Raw genomic sequence first — 18,879 nt, forward strand, 5'->3', positions numbered from 1 at the left:
CTCAGGACCATAGGGGGTTGACTAACACAGGGAAGTACCCACTCCAAAAACAGAGCAATCGTGATCATATGCAGAAGGGGGAAACATAGCATAGAATTGTTGGGATTTGCCACAGACAGTATTTAATATTCTATATAGAGGCCACCGTGAAAATGTATTATACGTAACCCTGATTTGAGTCACATGGAAAAATTCAACTTCGTTTCAGCTATCCAAAAGTGAAGGTCCAAAGTTATCCAAATGGCATATCCCCCCCACCACCAGACAACACCACCCCACTCACCACATACCCTCAATTTTACCTCTGATTTACAGCATGCCTATAATTATTTTGCATTACTCCATTGAGTAATTTACAGCGTAGGCTCATTCTGAAATAAGAAATATTATACAAATATTTAATTGTTTGATTTATAATCATTCCTTTTCTTTATTTTCTGAATCTTCTAAATAAACAGTAAGAGGATACTGCTTGCCTACATATTTTAATTCAAATAATCGTCATACGCTTGTTATAAACAAATGCGACTGAGATGAATGTGCACAATGAATAAAGACCTATTGCAATGTTAAATATTGACTTTGAAGTTAGAGACGCTCCTGAAATGTGACACCTGACATCATCTGGCTGGCCCCTTTAGATGAGCGATTCCAGATGTAATTCCCCTTTACTGAAACTTTTCCCCCTCCTAAACTCCGTGCTCCCGTCGCACTTCCTCAAACTCCAGACTATATAACTACTCACACAGCGACCTACTGCTCACACAGCAGGGAAACAACTGGTCAAAGGAATTCATCCGACACCTTCTCTCCAAGTCTACAACCAAGGTAGAATTTGCCAACTTCCCATTTTTTCAATTTCTTAAATCGGAAAACTTTTGATGTTGCCTTTATGCCTTCATGATTTTTACACTGTCATTTTGTTGAACTGTGTTCATTAGAACTTTCAGTTTCACTTGGGATTTTATGTTTCCATAAAACAATTTACCAAATCGAAGGAGTTAATTAAAAATAACTTTGGTAAACACTGCGTTTTGACAAATAGTAGGATTCGTTTGTTTTATAGGGAAAACATTGCAGAGCTGTGATGTGATTATAAGTGTACTTAATATATGTTGTTTGCAACAAAGAATGCACTTTGGTCATGGTGTAGCCAAACAGTTATCATAGAAATGGAACTGTTCTCAAGATAATTATGAAACCTTTATAGCCTGTATAGCCTACATTAATTTATAGCACCATGAAACAATGGGAATATTAGACATTGAGTAAACCATAAATTGCTAGCATTCTGGCTGTGCGGCAAAGGTTTATACAGTAACATGAAGTTCCCTATGAACGATCTGAGGAATTTCCCATAAAACATAGAGGTACTGTCTTTTGTTATGTTACCACTTAATAATGAGGCGGAGCCAGAAAAATATGAACTGAAACTCAATGTACTTCAGCTCTCTTATGGATGTTATGTTGTCAGTATTAAAGTCAACATCCATTTCTGTATTTGTACTGTAACTAGTGTCCATCATTGGGATTGCCTAGACCAGCCTTTCTTAAAGTATGGGTCGTGACCCGAAGTGGGTCGCGGACCTGTTAATAGTGGGTCGCGACGTGTCAGAGTATATTTATAATTATTTCATTAATTACTGGAATTGATTTGGCCAAGCGCATCTGCGTGTACTTCGTGGATTACTGGGTACTTTTTTTCTGCAGTTTTCTTGAAGATCACTTCGCGACACACACGATGCAGCGCTGTCGTTCAGCAGCAGATGATGCGCTGTCAGCCACTGACTTGTCATTCCCACTCGCCGTCACTCACTGCTATCATCAAATGGAGTCATGCTAGCCACAAGTTCTGACCGAGCTCACTTGTCATGAAACGCATATACAGCCATGAGTTTCTCTCTCTTTCATACAAATTTATAACGAGGAACGCCCACAATGTGTTTTGTGTGTGGAAGCGCTTAGTAATGAGTCTCTCATAACGAACAAATTAATAAAACGACACGTCCTGACCAAACATCCACAGCATGATGGTAAACCCAGGGAGTTCTTTCAGAACAGGGCAGAATGATTCAGGAAACAGTGATTCGACAGTGGAAAAGTAAGTCAGCTAGCAAGGCATTGTTGTCATTTTATAACAGGTGATAATAAGCAGAAATAAGGGAGTACTAACTAACTCTCATAGTAGTAGATGTGAGTTTCTCTTTCAAACAATCCCCTGGACTTGTACACAGCTAAAAGCTAACATTAGCCAAAGCAAACTAGCTACTGATAGTGCAACCCTGGTAGCAGTACAGATGATGTACAGTAGGCCAGATTATTTTTCATCTGTACTGTTACTTAAGGTTGCACTATCAAAAACTGAGCCTGTGTGTGTGTGTGTTCTGTTATTCATCTGTGTGATGTGATCAATCAGTTTATTCCAGTTAGAATTCAAATTATTTATTGTATTTTCGCAGCAACAGTTCCAACCTAGACAGATATGTAAGAGTGTTTTTAATGGATGAAAATAAACATGAATATATATTTATATGGATATTAATTCCATTGATATTTGTTTTTGTCTATATTGCATTTGTTTTAGGCATAATTCCAATGAAATGTACCAGTATTTATGTATAGTTGTATATTTTCCTAAGCTTGGGTCCCAGGAAAACACAGAATGTCTCATTTGAGTCCCAGGCTGAAAAAGTTTAAGAACCCCTGGTCTAGACAATTAGGTGCTGCCACAATATGTAAATGTAGAAATATAATGCAATTATCAAATTTTCTTTATCAATGTCATATGTATTATACATCAATGAGGAAAGCAGCCCTTATGTCTTTCCCAGAATGCTGCTGTGTGGTTGTGTACTGTTGCTCTTGGGCTCAGTCCTCGCCCATCCTCTGGATGAGATGTCACTGGACACACGGTGGAACTCCTGGAAGACCACCCACCTGAGAGAGTACAACGGCCTGGTGAGTGACTGTCTGTCTTTCTGGCTGCCTGGCTAACTACTCACATTTATGCAGTGCTTTTTGTTTAAGTTCTGCTCCGTTCCTCCTCCTAAGGTTAGCAATTACAGAACGATTACCTCAACCTTGGATAGCAAATATTCATGATGTTTCTTATTTGCTTTGATGGTGAAAAATGCTTTTGAATATCAAAGCCATTCATCATTATGAAATTAGTTATAATATAGTGTGTCACTTACACGTATAAGAACAATGTGATCTTAGATCTCAATAGTTTACAAACTATTGTGGAAAACTTCTGTATGTGTTGTTCTCCCTTTAAATGTTTTGTTATGATACCTTGCAAGCAAGAAAAGCAGGAAACATGAGAACCAATCCTCCGTTCAGAATTTCAACTTCCTTGTTTTTACAGTAAAGAGTTATCAGCCAAGCTGTTAGAAACTCAAGTATTTCAGTGCTATAAGATAACTTGATTTTATAAGACTATGTTTGGGCCTCACTGCTTCAGGATGTGTGTGTCCCACAATTTGCAGTCAGCACATTCCTCAGCAGTCAGCCGAAAACACAGAACAGCACTTTATCCCCTACTACATCCAGCTTTGAAGCATCATTCCTTACACATTGTAATGACTGATCGAAGGTTCTGTAACGAGTTGACAATAAATATTTTCCTAACTACCTTTCACCTCCACCATTTTGTGTCTATATGAACCAGTTCAGTTGCACTGTGGAGACTGTGAGCATAGGGACCAAAGCACACGAATGGCCAGCTGTATGATTGACAGTTGTGTTTTGTTGATGTTTTCATGGTAGGGGGAGGAGGCGATCCGTAGAACCATCTGGGAGAAGAACATGCGTCTGATCGAAGCCCACAATGAGGAGGCCGCTCTGGGCATTCACTCGTACGAGCTGGGCATGAACCACCTGGGAGACATGGTGAGTTAGTGAGCCACAACCTCTATGGGTGTTTTTTGTTGTTATTGCATACATGGAGAAAAAGCACACCAAAAAGAGAGGGTCTAAAAATGGTCTAAGTAACTCCATGTGGAAACATACGTCTGGAATGATATGTCAGAGGGAAACTATTTTGTGTTTGCTGTCCTCGGTTATAGTTTCTAATCAGTGTCTCCCTACTGTCCACGATTTATCATTTTGGGTATGTGTTTCAAATAGGAGAATGTCCCAAAGGTTTTATTTATAGTTTTATTTCACGAACAAAATTAAGCACAGGACAGAGTAGTGACTTTTATATGATGCAGATAGAGCACAGTCATCTGTGTTTTTACTCGTGCAATGGCCTACTGATTAAAAGGGAGGGTGTTAGGTTAGTGACTATTAAATCTACCCCTAGCTGTGACATGCATGTCAGGTCTGGTCATGAGTGATGACTGTGTTAGCGGGAGACTTGAACTTGAACGGGCTGTAGATTAAAATGGTAGGGAAAAGCAACCTGATTGGCTTTTACTGCTTGGCTTCTATGCCACTCATTAATGCTTTGTCCATTTATTATCCATCGGAGGACCCAGAGATCTGTTCATCTGAATGTCAGTTTCACTTCTATGTTGAGATACGCTGTGAATAAAAGAAGGATGTATAGTACTTCCAGTTTTACAGAGACTAGCAGGAATCCAACATGTTTCAGCACTCGTACTGGTGTCAGGGCATGGTGGGTTTAGAATTATGTCAAATGTGCCTGTTTAAAATTATACATATATATGTATTTCATGATCTCCAATGGGATTAATAAGCCATTTATCTATCTATATGTGATAACTGCTGGACTATAAACATGGGAACATTTATCTCTACTTATAGTGGGTAAATGGTTCATAGTCTATTGCTATGCATGCATAATTCCCTCATCCTCATCCCTCTCCTCTCCCCAGACGTCAGAGGAGATAGTTGCAAAGCTGACTGGCCTTCAGGTGCCCATGAACAGGGACCGTAGCAACACCTGGATCCCTGGCAACAATGTGGTGAACCTCCCCAGGTCCATCGACTACCGCAAGAAGGGCATGGTGACCCCAGTCAAGAACCAGGTTAGAGGATGCGAACAGCAAAGAGCTGTCACTCAAGTCCAGTGTTTCCCCTAGATGTATTTCTTATTTCCTAGATTTGTTGCACCAAAATGTTCAATCAAGCTTAATTGAGGCCAAAATAATGGTTTTAGGTAGAGAGCAACAATCTAGGCAGGGTGCCATCTGAACATTTTTAGGGGAAACAGGGTTATAAAGATCAGATTTCATATTCCTCTTTGCTTTCAGTGAGGTAGAAAATGATCACAGTTACAGTACAGTCACGTAACCTGTCTAGGACAATAGAAACCCATGGTTTGTCTAATTGACTTAGACAAGTAAAGAATGTTTGATTATGAAAGGTAATTACTCATTATGATCTAATTGGACACTAAGGCATTATTTATGTTTTATGTAAACATGGAATTTAGTTAAGTGGTACATTAAGTACCCAGGCTGAAATGTGGAGTACATCTTTTCTACCAGGGAACACTAGGAGATTAGCCCTAGATTTATACCATTCATCTAATGAACATTAGGTCACTTTACATGAGCACTAATAGTCTGTGGTATCACCAAAGAGCTGTCAGGTTCAGGATGGATGTGATAGATAGTGAGGCATAAGTGCAGCATGTCTACCCTCTAGTGGTGAATAAGATAACTACAGAAGTTCTGAGGCCAGACGAAAAAAACATTTGCTCAAACCCTCTGAAAGTTTTTTCTCAATCAGGGCCTTTGACTCTCTGTCAAAGTGTACCACCTTATGGAGAAATTGGAGAAGGCAACTCTGTAAATGTTTTATGTCCTCTCTTTCTCAGCTCTCCTGTGGCTCCTGCTGGGCCTTCAGCTCTGCTGGGGCCCTGGAGGGCCAGCTGGCAAAGACCACAGGCAAACTGATAGACCTCAGCCCCCAGAACCTGGTGGACTGTGTTACTGAGAACAATGGCTGTGGTGGAGGCTACATGACCAACGCCTTTGAATACGTTGAGGAAAACGGAGGCATCGACACAGAGGAGGCTTACCCTTACCTTGGCCAGGTAGGGGCATGGTTTGGCTGACATTGAAAAAGAATGTGACTGTCATTTTAGTTGTTCGCCAAACAGCTGTTTTAGTTTGTTGAAATTACATTTTCAGTCAACGTTTTCTTACAACATGTCAGGTGAGTTGGAATATGCTGGGTGACGTTTACATTTTCTGATTGAGCTATCACATCACATGCTCTTTAACCAAAACAAGCTAATAATCACATGCGGTTAACCATAAAGTGCTAAAATGTATTTTTTGGGACAGTTCCGGGAAGTGGTGACGTCCATGGTCTTATGTATTCTCCAATGGCCTAACTACAAACAACACAAATACTCACTTCCATATTTTTTTGTAATTTGCTTGCATGTAAAAAATATAACACTCAGGCAATTCTTTCTTTACCACTTCTGTGGTATATGATATATAGAACACACCACTACCAAGATGCTATGAAAGTCATTTGTCTTTTTCTAGCAATGTACAGTAGTAAAATAGCACCAAGACCAGCTATAGTGGAGAGTCAGTAGGCCTGATCACCAACAACAACGAGACAGCCTACAGGGAGGATGTAGGTATTCTTACGGCGTGGTGCCATTTAAACAACCTCTCTCTCAACGTTGGCAAAACAAAGGAGCTGATTGTGGACTTCAAGATAAACCAGGCTGGACACGCCACTATCCCCGTTACAGGGCCGCCGTGGCGACGGTCTGCCGTGGAGACGGTCATCTCAGAGAACCTGAAATGGTCTAACCACACGAACACCGTAGTGAAGAAGCCAGCGACTCTTCAACCTCAGGATACCAAAGAACTTTACAGTGTTCTACGGGAGCACCATCGAGAGCATACTGTCGGGCTGCATCACAGCCTGGTATGGCAACTCCACCACCCCGGACCACAAGGCTCTTCAGAGGGTGATACGTGCAGCCAAACGCACCACTGGGTGCACACCGCCTGCCCTACAGGACACCTACAACACCAGGTGTCTCAGGAAGGCCAAGAAGATCATCAGGGACCCCAGCCATCCAAGCCATGCCCTGTTCTCCCCGCTTCAATCACTCAAGACGCGGACAGTACAGAAGCATCATGGCAAAAACTGAAAGACTGGCCAATAGCATCAGGCTGCTGAATAGCCACCACTACTAGTCAGCTACCTGCTCCCTCACCCCTGTTACTCCCCCCATGGAAATCCCCCACACCCTCAACTCTCACTTACCTTACCTGCTACTCCCCCCATGGACATCCCCCCACACCCCCCCCTAACGGATTTTACTCTGCCCCCACCCCAACGACATTGCAGTTGTTAATATGTTACAGTTGTTAATATGTATATTATAACTTTTGGGTTTTCATTTCCCCCAATGATCATGATGCTGCTCCCACTGTTTTCATTCTATCCCCCCCCCACCCCCAACAGTCTTTACTCTGCCTCCACCCCAATGGACATTTATTTCTTCATCACTGCCACAGTTGTTATTATGTATATAGTGCTATTTCTAATGTTGTTATTACCATTTTCATTATTTTATTTCACTAGTCCTGCATGTTGGAGCTCACAGCCTAAGATTTACACTTTACCTTGCAACCACACCTGCAACCCTGTACATGTGACTATTAAACAATCAGAATCTGAATCATAAATAAACCAATCCATGTCTACCACTCTGTCTACAGGATGAGCAGTGTGCCTACAACGCGTCTGGCATGGGTGCTCAGTGTCGCGGGTTCAAGGAGATCCCTGAGGGAGACGAGCAGGCACTGACCAAGGCTGTAGCCAAAGTGGGGCCTGTGGCTGTGGGCATCGATGCCACCCTCTCCACCTTCCAATTCTACCAGCGAGGTGAGTGACATTCTGCCTCCAAGAACCATGGATAGAAGAATCAACCACGTGTAGTGGTATAACACACGACACATGCCAGTAGACTCCTAAAGCGCTTCTCTTAAAGCTTATTGAAGCTCATTCCTTTCCACTGTTATTTACTCAGGTGTGTACTACGACCCCAACTGCAACAAGGATGACATCAACCACGCCGTGCTTGCAGTGGGCTATGGACAAACTGCCAAGGGCGAGAAATTCTGGATTGTCAAGAACAGGTGGGTCACAATGCACTGGGCTTATTCAATGGCATCAGGTAACACGTTTCACACTGTTGACTTGAAATGTATTTTTTCTAAATCAGGATTCATTCTCTTTATCCTCTCTCTCTTGCTCTCCCCCCTCTCTAACAGCTGGAGCGAGAGCTGGGGCAAACAGGGCTACATCATGATGGCACGTAACCGTGGGAATGCGTGTGGCATTGCCAACCTGGCCAGTTACCCCATCATGTAAACACCAAGCGGCAGAGGGCACCATGGAAGCAGGGAAGCTAAACCACATATCAATAACGACACCCAATACAGAAAATAACACTATGTTTCTGGAATAGCACATTCATATAGTCTGGAGGTTTGAGTATCCCAGAGTTCTTTTGCAAGCACTTTTAAAAGCCCTACATCAAGTCTTACTGTTATATCTTCAAACTGCCAGACTTCAATTGTAGTCTGATCTACAGTGGAACAACTATGATTGTGATGAAGAATGTGCGTAGTGCACAGCACTTTACATAGGTTGTATTCAGTGTGTCAGGTCAGGTAACATTGCTGTGCAATGGGAGTTTTGTCTCACTTTCCTGTCAATGCAAAAATGGCTTGTTGATCAAAGATTGCTCCTGGTGGGTTTTTTGATGATGTTGACTTTTATTTTATTGTTCAGCACTTTTACACCAAATTCTGTTGATTGAATTGTAACATTGTTTTCTATGAAATGGAATAAAAGTTGATTAATTTGAAATGTGAGTGTGTGTGTGCCTGTACATTTCCCCATTGAAGGAAAGAGAAGTGAAAGAAAGAAAGACAAACTGAAAAAGGAAGAGTAAGGTTCATGAGGTTCTTCAGCTATATTAAGTATCTCCAATCAACTACCACTCAGTGTACCCTATTGCAGTGCTGTATGTATACACACATAACAATATGTAAGAATTATACATGTATTTGTGTTGACTGTTAAATCTGATGATGATGAATACAGTATAGATTAGAAGCCTTCTTGAGGTCCTGAGATAGAGAGACAATGACAGAATAAACAGGTGAAAATGTCACATACTAGTTTCATACCAGTAACGCCTCTTCTTGCCTCAGACTCACCCCCTCAAACAACAGACTTCCTGTGATCTAGTCTTAAAATCAGATGAATTATCCTGAATAGTTCATGTAGCGTTGATTAAATGTAATGTTTATAAATACACTGATTGCAATGTTTAAAAAAGAGATTGGCAGGTAGCCTACTGTTAAGAGCAATGGGTCAGTAACCAAAAGGTTGCTGGTTTGAATCCCTAAGCCAACTAGGTGAAGCATCTGTAGATGTGCCCTCAGGCAAGTCACTTAACCCTAATTGTTTATACATTTTAACAGATATTTAAGAACAGTGGGCTGGCTACTAGTCAGTATGACATCTGGCTATATATTTTTATATTTCCCCCCTATCCTTCAAGAAGTCATATACATTCTAATTAAAGGGGTCTATAGCATTGTTTTTAAATGCAATGAGAAATAGTATTTTAGCATGGTGAACATAGACATTTATAGATGACACAACAGAAATGGTCAATGAGGAAGTTCTACCACATGACCTTCACAAATAAATATAAAGCAGGAAAACAGATCCCACTGAAATCAATTGACGCGCCTTGCTCTCCTCTGAAGTCATCATCAGGTGCACTCCGAATTTTACAAGGTAAAACCTTTCTCCGTTTTCAGTCGAGGCCGATAGGCTATTTCCAGTTCATTAATGTAGTTGGTTTTTGGTTTTAATTTGACCTTATTTAAAAACATTTTCATAAAGCATTCGTTTTACTTTCGTTTTTAATATGTCAGTGCAACATTATTTGCTTATAACCATTCATATATGTATGTTTTCTTCCTTCTGTGAAATTGTCGAATTCCTCTTTTCATTACAACCTTTTTTGTAACTTTTGTACAACATCAACATTAATTAATTGTACAGTTTCATAAACTAAGTTATTTCTACTGCTAGCCTAGTGGCAAACCTACTGAGATACTTATTTAACTAAAAAATAAGCCTACACAACGACACAATTTGCTTAATTTCTATGAAATTATATAATTTTACCCGTTTTTGGGCTTTCTTTTTCGCAGTAGAGATGGGTTAACAACACCGGTACGTCCGATAGCCTAATCTTGAACACTGAAGCTTCTTATTGAATAGGCCATAAACATTTTTCTATATACAACGTTTTTGTAGAATCTGGGTGATGTAATTATTTATTTGATCAGTGTTAAAGACTCTTGGTCAACAGTTTGTTTGCGCAACAGTTTCAATACCCGTTGATGGTTGGTCTTGTGACAAACTGACTCATTGTGTATAGGCTACAGTAGTTCCTGTCGAAGTAAACTTATTTGCGCAACTTAAACTTAATTGAGTCACACACTAGTACTTCCTTATTTGGATACACAATGAAACAGTACAATAGAATTGCCTCCTGGTTGAATAATACGTGTCTATTTTCTGTGCAGGCATGATGTTGTGGAGCCTGCTGCTCGCTGCACTATGTGGCACAGCAGTTGCCCTGTTTGACCCAATGCTGGAACAGCACTGGCAGATGTGGAAGAAGACACATGACAAGAACTACCAGAGTGAGGTGAGATGAACCAGCATCACTACAATATGTTTTGGCTAGGATAAGGCAAAGCTGCTACTATAGTGGCATTTAGACAGATTATGTTTGCTGTATAGGTTGAAAGTACTACCACCACATTTCCCACATACATATTTTTAAAAGTGTTTTAACCTTTATTTAACTTGTCAAGTCAGTTAAGAGCAAATTCTTATTTTCAATGACAGCCCAGGAACAGTGGGTTAACTGCTTTGTTCAGGGGTAGAATGACAGATTTTTACCTTGTCAGCTCGGGGATTCAATCTTACAACCTAGTCCAACGTGCTAACCACTAGGCCTCCTGTCACACCATTTCTTACATCTAACTAGCTAACACTGAATGCATTGTGATTCAACCTGTGTGGTTTGCATATTTGAAAGTGTATTGTTTTACAAGTCATTGACTTAGATTTTTCTACCCCTGTGTGTGTGGATAATGTGTAGGTTGAGGACTTGGGCCGAAGGGAGGTCTGGGAGAGGAATCTTCAGCTGATCAGCCTCCACAACCTGGAGGCGTCCATGGACATGCACACCTATGACCTGGGCATGAATCACATGGGGGACATGGTGAGGGCCTCAGGTCACTTACAATGCCAAGGGCCAGTTTGGAACTCTGATATCTGAAATTGTAGGTAAACTTAGTACCTACCGTGGCCTGATTCCATAAAAGTTTGATAGTGCGTGTATGGAATATGATACCAAAAAAGGCATGCAGAATATGGTATGCTTTCAGTAGGTATTGGCATGCAGAATATGGTATGCGTTCAGTAGGTATTGGCATGCAGAATATGGTATGCTTTCAGTAGGTATTGGCATGCAGAATATGGTATGCTTTCAGTAGGTATTGCAGTCAGGCCTGGTATACATGAAGGAAGAGTCAGACATTTAGATTTTGACCTACATGACTATTTATTTTGTTGACTTCCTTTGTCATTTTTTCCCGGCGTTCCATTTTCTTGGCCAATAGGTGTTGAAATGTTGCTAACCTGGTTTCCTGAAGACAAGACAGTGTGTGCATTCATTCATAATCTTAGTGATTACTGAGCATGACTGCAACTATACTTCCTTATGCCTCTAGTATGTATAACAAGTGGATGTACCCTTTCATGAGTACGCATCTGATTTGTTTTCTGTAAATACACAAGTAAAAGTATCATCCCATTGCACTACAGTATGTGCCTTTAAATGTATTTGTGATCCTGATTCAATGTGTATCTTCCTCCAGTTGATGTAGCATTGGGTTCATGGGATGGATTTATTATGCTGATTACATTAAGTGCTCTTTAAATGCTCAGTCTGGTCAACGTGTTGCCTCTTGTCAACCATTTTCAGACCCAGGAAGAGATTGCCCAGTCTTATGCCTCATTGCGTGTTCCTGCTGACCTCAAGAGGGAGCCCTCTGAATTTGTAGGATCCTCCGGTGCCCCCATACCTGATACCTTTGACTGGAGCAAGAAGGGCTACGTCACTAAAGTCAAACTGCAGGTAATGGCGAACAGCTGCGGTTTGTGTGAACAGATGCAGTCAGTGCGGTTTGTGTCTCCTCCTTTATGTACTGACATGTATGTGTAACTGATAGATGCAGACACACACACACACTGCATGGTAATGTTTTTAAATATACAGTACCAGTCAAAAGTTTGGACACACCTACTCTTTCAAGGTTTTCTTTATTTTTACTATTTTCTCATTTGTAAAATAGTATTGAAGACATCAAAACTATGAAATAACACATATCTAATCATGTAGTAACCAGAAAAGTGTTACTTTTTAGATTTTTCAAGGTAGCCACCCTTTGCCTTGATGACAGCTTTCCACACTCTTGGCGTTCTCTCAACCAGCTTTACCTGAAATGATTTTCCAACAGTCTTTAAGGAGTTCCCACATATAATGAGCACTTGTTGGCTGCTTTTCCTTCACTGTGGTCCAACTCATCCTTAACCATCTCAATTGGGTTTAGGTTGGGTGATTGTGGAGGCCAGGTCATCTGATGCAGCACTCCATCACTTTCCTTCTTGGTCATATAGTCCTTACACAGCCTGGAGGCGTGTTGGGTCATTGTCCTGTTGAAAACAAATGATAGTCCGACTAAGTGCAAACCAGATGGGATGGCGTATCGCTGCAGAATACTGTGGTAGCCATGTTGGTTAAGTGTGCTTTGAATTACAAATAGATCATTGACAGTGTCACCAGCAAAGCACTCCCACACCATCACACCTACTCCTCCCTTCTTCACGGTGGGAACCACGCATGCAGAGATCATGCACATGCTCTACGTCTCACAAAGACATGGCGGTTGGAACCAAAAATATCGGATTTTTACCAAAGGACAGATTTCCACAGGTCTAATGTCCATTGCTCGTGTTTCTTGGCCCAAGCAAGTCTCTTCTTCTTGTTGGTGTCCTTTAGTAGTGGTTTCATTGCAGAAATTTGATTATTAAGGCCTGATTTACACAGTCTGTTGAGATGTGTCTCTTACTTGAACTCTGTGAAGCATTTATTTGGGCTGCAATTTCTGAGGGTATCTCTGGGTCTTCCTTTCCTGTGGCGGTCCTCATGAGAGTCAATTTCATCACATCGCTTGATGGTTTTTGCGACTGCACTTGAAGAAACTTTAAATGTTCTTGACATTTTCCGTATTGACTGACCTTCATGTTTTAAAGTAATGATGGTGTAACGGTTTTCATGTGGTGAAAGAGAGTCGGACCAAAATGCAGCGTGTAGATTGCGATCCATGTTTAATGAACAAAACGTAACACGAATCTAAATACAAACACTACAAAACAAAGAACGTAACGAAAACCGAAACAGCCTATACTAGTGTAAACTAACACAGATACAGGAACAAGGACACTAAGGACAATCACCCACGAAACACACAAAGAATATGGCTGCCTAAATATGATTCCCAATCAGAGACAACGATAAACACCTGCCTCTGATTGAGAACCACTTCAGACAGCCATAGACTTAACTAGAACACCCCACTAAGCTACAAACCCAATACCAACACACCACATACAAAAACCCCATGCCACACCCTGGCCTGACCAAATAAATGAAGATAAACACAAAATACCTCGACCAGGGCGTGACAGATGGGCTGTCGTTTCTCCTTGCTTATTTGAGCTGTTCTTGCCATAATATGGACTTCGTATTTTACCGAATATGGCTATCTTCTGTATATCACTACTATTGTACCTTGTCACAACACAACTGATTGGCTCAAACGCATTAAGAAGGAAATAAATTCCACCTGTTAATTGAAATGCATTCCAGGTAACAACCTCATGAAGCTGGTTGAGAGATTGCCAAGAGTGTGGAAAGCTGTCATAAAGGCGAAGGGTGGCTACTTTAAAGAATCTCAAATATAAAATATATTTAGATTTGTTTAACACTTTTTGGGTTACTATATGATTCCTTATGTGTTATTTCATAGTTTTGGATGTCTTCACTATTATTCTACAATATGGAAAATAGTAGAAATAAAGAAAAACCCTGGAATGAGGAGCTGTGTCCAAACTTTTGACTGCCAAATTGTAAAGTCTTTCGTCTGTGTTGGACAGCAGTAAGACAAGCTGTCGTCATTGGCGTCGGCTAATGGGGATCCTAATAAATATATCAAATAACATTTGTGTACATGTGTACAGTTGTATGTATATCATAAATTATATGTATTATCTTTTTTAACTACTGGTAAATATCCTTGGGATTAATGAAAGTTGTTGCTACAGGATAATAACTGATATCAGGATGTTCAACACAGCGCTGTCTCTTTTCAGGTCTTACTTCCTCTGTCTACTGTAGGCCTCTTCCTTGTTCTCAGTTGTTGAATCAGTTCCTTTTTTGTGAGGTAGTCGTTGGCCTAAGTGCTAGGATGTGCAAGTTTAAAACCACTGAATGACAAGCACAACACGTCTACATAACATGAACATTTCAGTTACACTTTATAGTTCCAGTAAAATGTTTCTGTGTTACATAGTAAAATAATTACTTTTGGGGTACTGTGAGAACTGAATCAAGCACCACGAGGCACTATTTGACACCAAGTTGTCAATTATATTGCACCTTTTCCTTTTGATTATATTGCACGTTTCAGCAAACATTGGTACCACATCATTTCTTGTAGATTCAATCATAATGAAACAGTACAGTAAAATAAGGTATTACTAATAGGACTCTCAAATGAACTTTATCCAGGTATTAGATGGGGATTGCTTCTGTCTCGTCCATAGGGCTCCTGTGGCTCCTGCTGGGCATTCAGCTCTGTCGGAGCCCTGGAGGGCCAGCTGATGAAGACCACAGGTAAACTGATAGACATCAGCCCCCAGAACCTGGTGGACTGCTCCTCCAAATACGGCAACAAGGGCTGCAATGGTGGCTTCATGAGCCAGGCCTTCCAGTATGTCATCGACAACCAGGGCATTGACTCTGACAAGTCCTACCCCTACAAGGGAGTGGTGAGTATAAACTAGTATTAACAGCATTAATAGTGTGTAGCTGGGGTCAGCTGCCCTTGGTAAGTAGCTGCAGTAACTAGCTGGTTGTAGCTTATTTCCCACGCCACATTAGCCTTGTGCAGCACTATCTGACCCTTTTGTTGTCTTGTATCCCCTGTTAGCAAGAACAGTGCAGCTACAACCCTGCTCAGCGTGCTGCAAACTGTTCCAGGTACAGCTTTCTACCTGAGGGGGATGAGCAGGTACTGAAAGAAGCCCTGGCCACCATCGGACCCATCTCTGTTGCCATTGATGCCACCCGACCTCATTTTTCCTTCTACCGCAGTGGTACGGAAAAACTTCATTTAAACTTCTTGGGTCATTTTTTTTTTTTTTTTACATTTTAAGGATAGTATGGTCTTGACATTGGTCATGTATATCTAAATCTGAAACAATGTGGCATTTATTGAGTAATTGTCCACTTTATGGTCAACTGCTGGGCTTTGACTTGTGGAGAAATGCATATATATTGAGGATTGACTTGTCATTGTCCAACCCATGTATCATTGTAGGAGTTTACAATGATCCAACTTGCACAAAGAAGATAAACCATGCTGTCCTTGCTGTGGGATACGGTACCCTGGGCGGGCAGGATTACTGGCTGGTGAAGAACAGGTAAGGGGATTTAGAACTTCCCTCAGATTTTCCATCTTCAAAGCTCCATCTGCTCTTCTGTTGTTCTGTATCTAGATATTTAGTCAAACAGGGCTACTGTTCAGAGCTGAGATGAAAAGATCCTCCAAGTGGACTTAGTATCCAACTTTATTCCCCTTTTCAAACCTCCATCTGCTCCTTTGTTTCATTACAACAAAACAGGACCATGGTGAAGGGTAAAAAGGGAAGTGGAAAGAGAACGTAAAACTCAAATTAGGCTTTAGACAAATGAACCTTGGTCGTTTGGGAGTTAATGCGATTGTTTATTGTGGGGTTATGCAACCGGGGGTCTGCGGCCCCTTAGGGGTACTGCAGGGGGTCCGCCAAAATAATAATTTTAATATCAATGTTTTTATGAATTTCTCTAGCAACAACAGAATAAACTACATACCGAATGTTGAAAAGAGGAGAAAATCTTATTTCTACACTGAACAAAAACAAGAACGAAACATGCAACAATTGAAAAGGTTTTACTGAGTTACAATTCATATAAGGAAATCAGTCAATTTAAATAAATTCCTTAGGACCTGATCTATAAATTTCACATGACTAGGAATGCCGATATGCATCTGTTGGTCACAGATACCTTTAAAAAAATAGTAGGGGCATGGAAATCCGTCTGTATCTGGTGTGACCACAATTTCTCTTGTATTTTTGTTTAATGTAATAATGTCAACTTTATCTCTTAACTTCTAATATTGAGCAAATTACACTGATTGGAGCCAATTACACACTCCCTGGAGTATCGGACATAGGCTTTGAAAAAGCTCCCGCGAATAGGCTAACAGTACGGCAAGTGCCGCTGGCTGATGGTTAGCTGACTAAACTCAACTCCATGGTGGAGGTTTCTGATTAACACCACGAACGGAGTTGAGCAGAGAACAAGCTTTGGGGAATTTAAGCTCTGACTACATCTGTAAACTCTGACTACATTTAAGCACTGACTACATCTATTTGCCCAAGGTCAATACTTCAAAATTTTAACGCTTACCTATGTTTGTCCTCTGTAGTTGCGTGTCTTTCTTTGTTTGATGAAATCCATATTTTATTCTGTAAATGTTAATCACATACAACCACTGACTGTTTTCTCGAAGATGGCAACTTAGCGTGAATGCGCATGTGCCAGTTGAATCTCAGATGAATTAGGCCTAGGTCTCCAAATGCTCATGTCCAATCCAATTGCACAATCTAGGCCAACATCATCAGAGATTCAATTGGCACATGCACATTCAAGCTGAGTTGCCATCTTCGAGAAACAGAAACGAGCAAACAGTTGGTGGTTGTATTTGATTAACATTCATTGAAAAGGGAAGTCCTGCAACTACAGGGGCCGAACATAGGTACAAGGTAAGCGTTTCATAATTTACTTTTTTTAAAGTATTGACCTTGAGCAAATCAATGTAATTGGAGCTGAATTTCACAAAGCCTGGTCTCTGCTCAACTCCGTTGGTGGAGTTTTTCAGAACCGTCCTTTACCATGGAGTTGAGTTTAGTCAGCTAGCTGCTGGTAAACTTTCTTGACCTGGACATACATGGCTGGCTAACCTTTGTTTAACCAGCTAAATAGCTGCTCATAATCATAATCTCTAAACACATCTCTCTAAATGTGTTTAGAGTTCCCTTTCTAGTTAATAGGCAATGTTAGAGTTTACATTTCCTCTTACAAAATACTTTGAAAAACAATCTACCAAATCTATTCCATTATGTTTCACCTGATGATAAGACAAGACAGGTGATTTATTTTGTAACTAACGTATGATGGGGGTCCCTGGGTCGCCGGTTTGCCTGGGAGGGGGTCCCTGAGTCACCGGTTTGCCTGGGAGTGGGTCCCTGGGTTGCCGATTTGCCGATTTGCCTGGGAGGGGGTCCCTGGGTCGCCGGTTTGCCTGGGAGTGGGTGCCTGGGCAAGAAAATCTTGAAGACCCCTGATTTATTAAGTATTGATGTTCATTGGAAATATGTTTCAATCTTCCTCACCTTCTGTCTAGCTGGGGCTTAAAGTGGGGAGACCAGGGATATATACGGATGTCACGCAACAAGGACAACCAGTGTGGCATCGCCTTGTACGGGTGCTACCCTGTCATGTAACTCCTGCCAATCAAAGGGGCCTAACTGGAAAAGCTGAGCCCTTTTATTAATTTAATGTAATTAATTTTTACTTCCTCCATTGTTTTAGTGTTGTTTTTACCATTTCACTTTCTATCACTTTCTGTCTATATAGACAGTACTTCTTTAGAATTGTTTTTACAAATCATATATAAGTCAAATGTGATTATCTACATATCACCGTAGCTAGCATCCAGGGGGTGTACTTGTACATCAAGCTGCCTCACGCTACAGAAACAGGAGATAGGCTCCTGCTCCTATGAGCCGTTCTGGCTCGAACATGCCAAGGCTTGTGCAAGGCTACATACTTATTTAAATCAAAGTATATTTTGTCATCAAATAAAAAGAACTTTAAAAGAACTGATTTGAATTGAATGAATACTTCTACCTCCAAACTGTAGTGACTGTAAATTGCAATGTGTGTTTATTTCCATTTCCTCAGTCACAGTGTATGTAGACCTACATCCTGTGTGTTGCCATGCAGCGTGAATGAATTCAGCAGACCAACAAACTAAATTGGGTTACAAATGAGTCATTTTAATTTTTTGGTGCAACATCACAACAAACAATTTCACATGAGGTATTCAAAGGGATTCTCTTTAGTTGTTGTTACAAAATGTCCCACCATGATTGACATGTAAAGTGTTGTGTTTTAAGCCTTTGGTTGGTTAGCCGCATTCATTAGTTAGTCTAACACATGGACGAGAATGGCACGATAAGTATGGTGGGTGTCCTAGTTCAGGAACCCGGACACAAACCCATGTCAAATACAATATTTCCCCCAATTTGGCCTCGTTTAAGCTTTTCCAACAGTGGGATCAAACAGTATTTCAAATACACTAACATATTGGAAAAGGAATAATGGTTTTACAAATGTGAAAAAATAGCTTTAGTCTCCTCTTGACCTTTTGTTTT

At 40.8% G+C, this 18,879-nt stretch overlaps 2 protein-coding genes across 2 annotated transcripts; both read left to right on the forward strand.

Annotated features, from left to right (window-relative positions):
- The first annotated feature begins 677 nt into the window (after window positions 1-677).
- Window positions 678-8,823, forward strand: LOC135520255 (cathepsin K-like). The gene is made up of 8 exons (XM_064945665.1): window positions 678-828; window positions 2,832-2,958; window positions 3,769-3,891; window positions 4,842-4,994; window positions 5,789-6,007; window positions 7,668-7,833; window positions 7,979-8,087; window positions 8,223-8,823. Exons 2-8 carry the CDS (start codon window positions 2,833-2,835, stop codon window positions 8,320-8,322), a joined length of 996 nt encoding a protein of 331 aa, XP_064801737.1. The 5' UTR covers window positions 678-828; window position 2,832; the 3' UTR covers window positions 8,323-8,823.
- Window positions 8,824-9,658: 835 nt separating this feature from the next.
- On the forward strand, window positions 9,659-18,324 carry LOC135520254 (cathepsin S-like). Its single transcript, XM_064945664.1, has 8 exons — window positions 9,659-9,765; window positions 10,566-10,690; window positions 11,150-11,272; window positions 12,038-12,190; window positions 14,941-15,165; window positions 15,327-15,492; window positions 15,717-15,819; window positions 17,847-18,324. Exons 2-8 carry the CDS (start codon window positions 10,568-10,570, stop codon window positions 17,944-17,946), a joined length of 993 nt encoding a protein of 330 aa, XP_064801736.1. The 5' UTR covers window positions 9,659-9,765; window positions 10,566-10,567; the 3' UTR covers window positions 17,947-18,324.
- The last annotated feature ends 555 nt before the right edge of the window (window positions 18,325-18,879 follow it).

Source organism: Oncorhynchus masou, chromosome 29, assembly GCF_036934945.1.
Source record: "Oncorhynchus masou masou isolate Uvic2021 chromosome 29, UVic_Omas_1.1, whole genome shotgun sequence".
In the NCBI taxonomy this organism is placed as follows: Eukaryota; Metazoa; Chordata; class Actinopteri; order Salmoniformes; family Salmonidae; genus Oncorhynchus; species Oncorhynchus masou.

What these genes read in the sequence shown, in the direction of transcription:
- LOC135520254 (XM_064945664.1), top strand. Translation starts at nt 10,568, where the DNA reads ATGATGTTGTGGAGCCTGCTGCTCGCTGCACTATGTGGCACAGCAGTT. An exon ending in TCACTAAAGTCAAACTGCAG is followed by an intron (nt 12,191 to 14,940) that starts GTAATGGCGAAC and finishes TCTCGTCCATAG; the next exon opens with GGCTCCTGTGGCTCCTGCTG. An exon ending in TACTGGCTGGTGAAGAACAG is followed by an intron (nt 15,820 to 17,846) that starts GTAAGGGGATTT and finishes CCTTCTGTCTAG; the next exon opens with CTGGGGCTTAAAGTGGGGAG.
- LOC135520255 (XM_064945665.1), top strand. Translation starts at nt 2,833, where the DNA reads ATGCTGCTGTGTGGTTGTGTACTGTTGCTCTTGGGCTCAGTCCTCGCC. An exon ending in TGAACCACCTGGGAGACATG is followed by an intron (nt 3,892 to 4,841) that starts GTGAGTTAGTGA and finishes TCCTCTCCCCAG; the next exon opens with ACGTCAGAGGAGATAGTTGC. An exon ending in CTTACCCTTACCTTGGCCAG is followed by an intron (nt 6,008 to 7,667) that starts GTAGGGGCATGG and finishes CTCTGTCTACAG; the next exon opens with GATGAGCAGTGTGCCTACAA.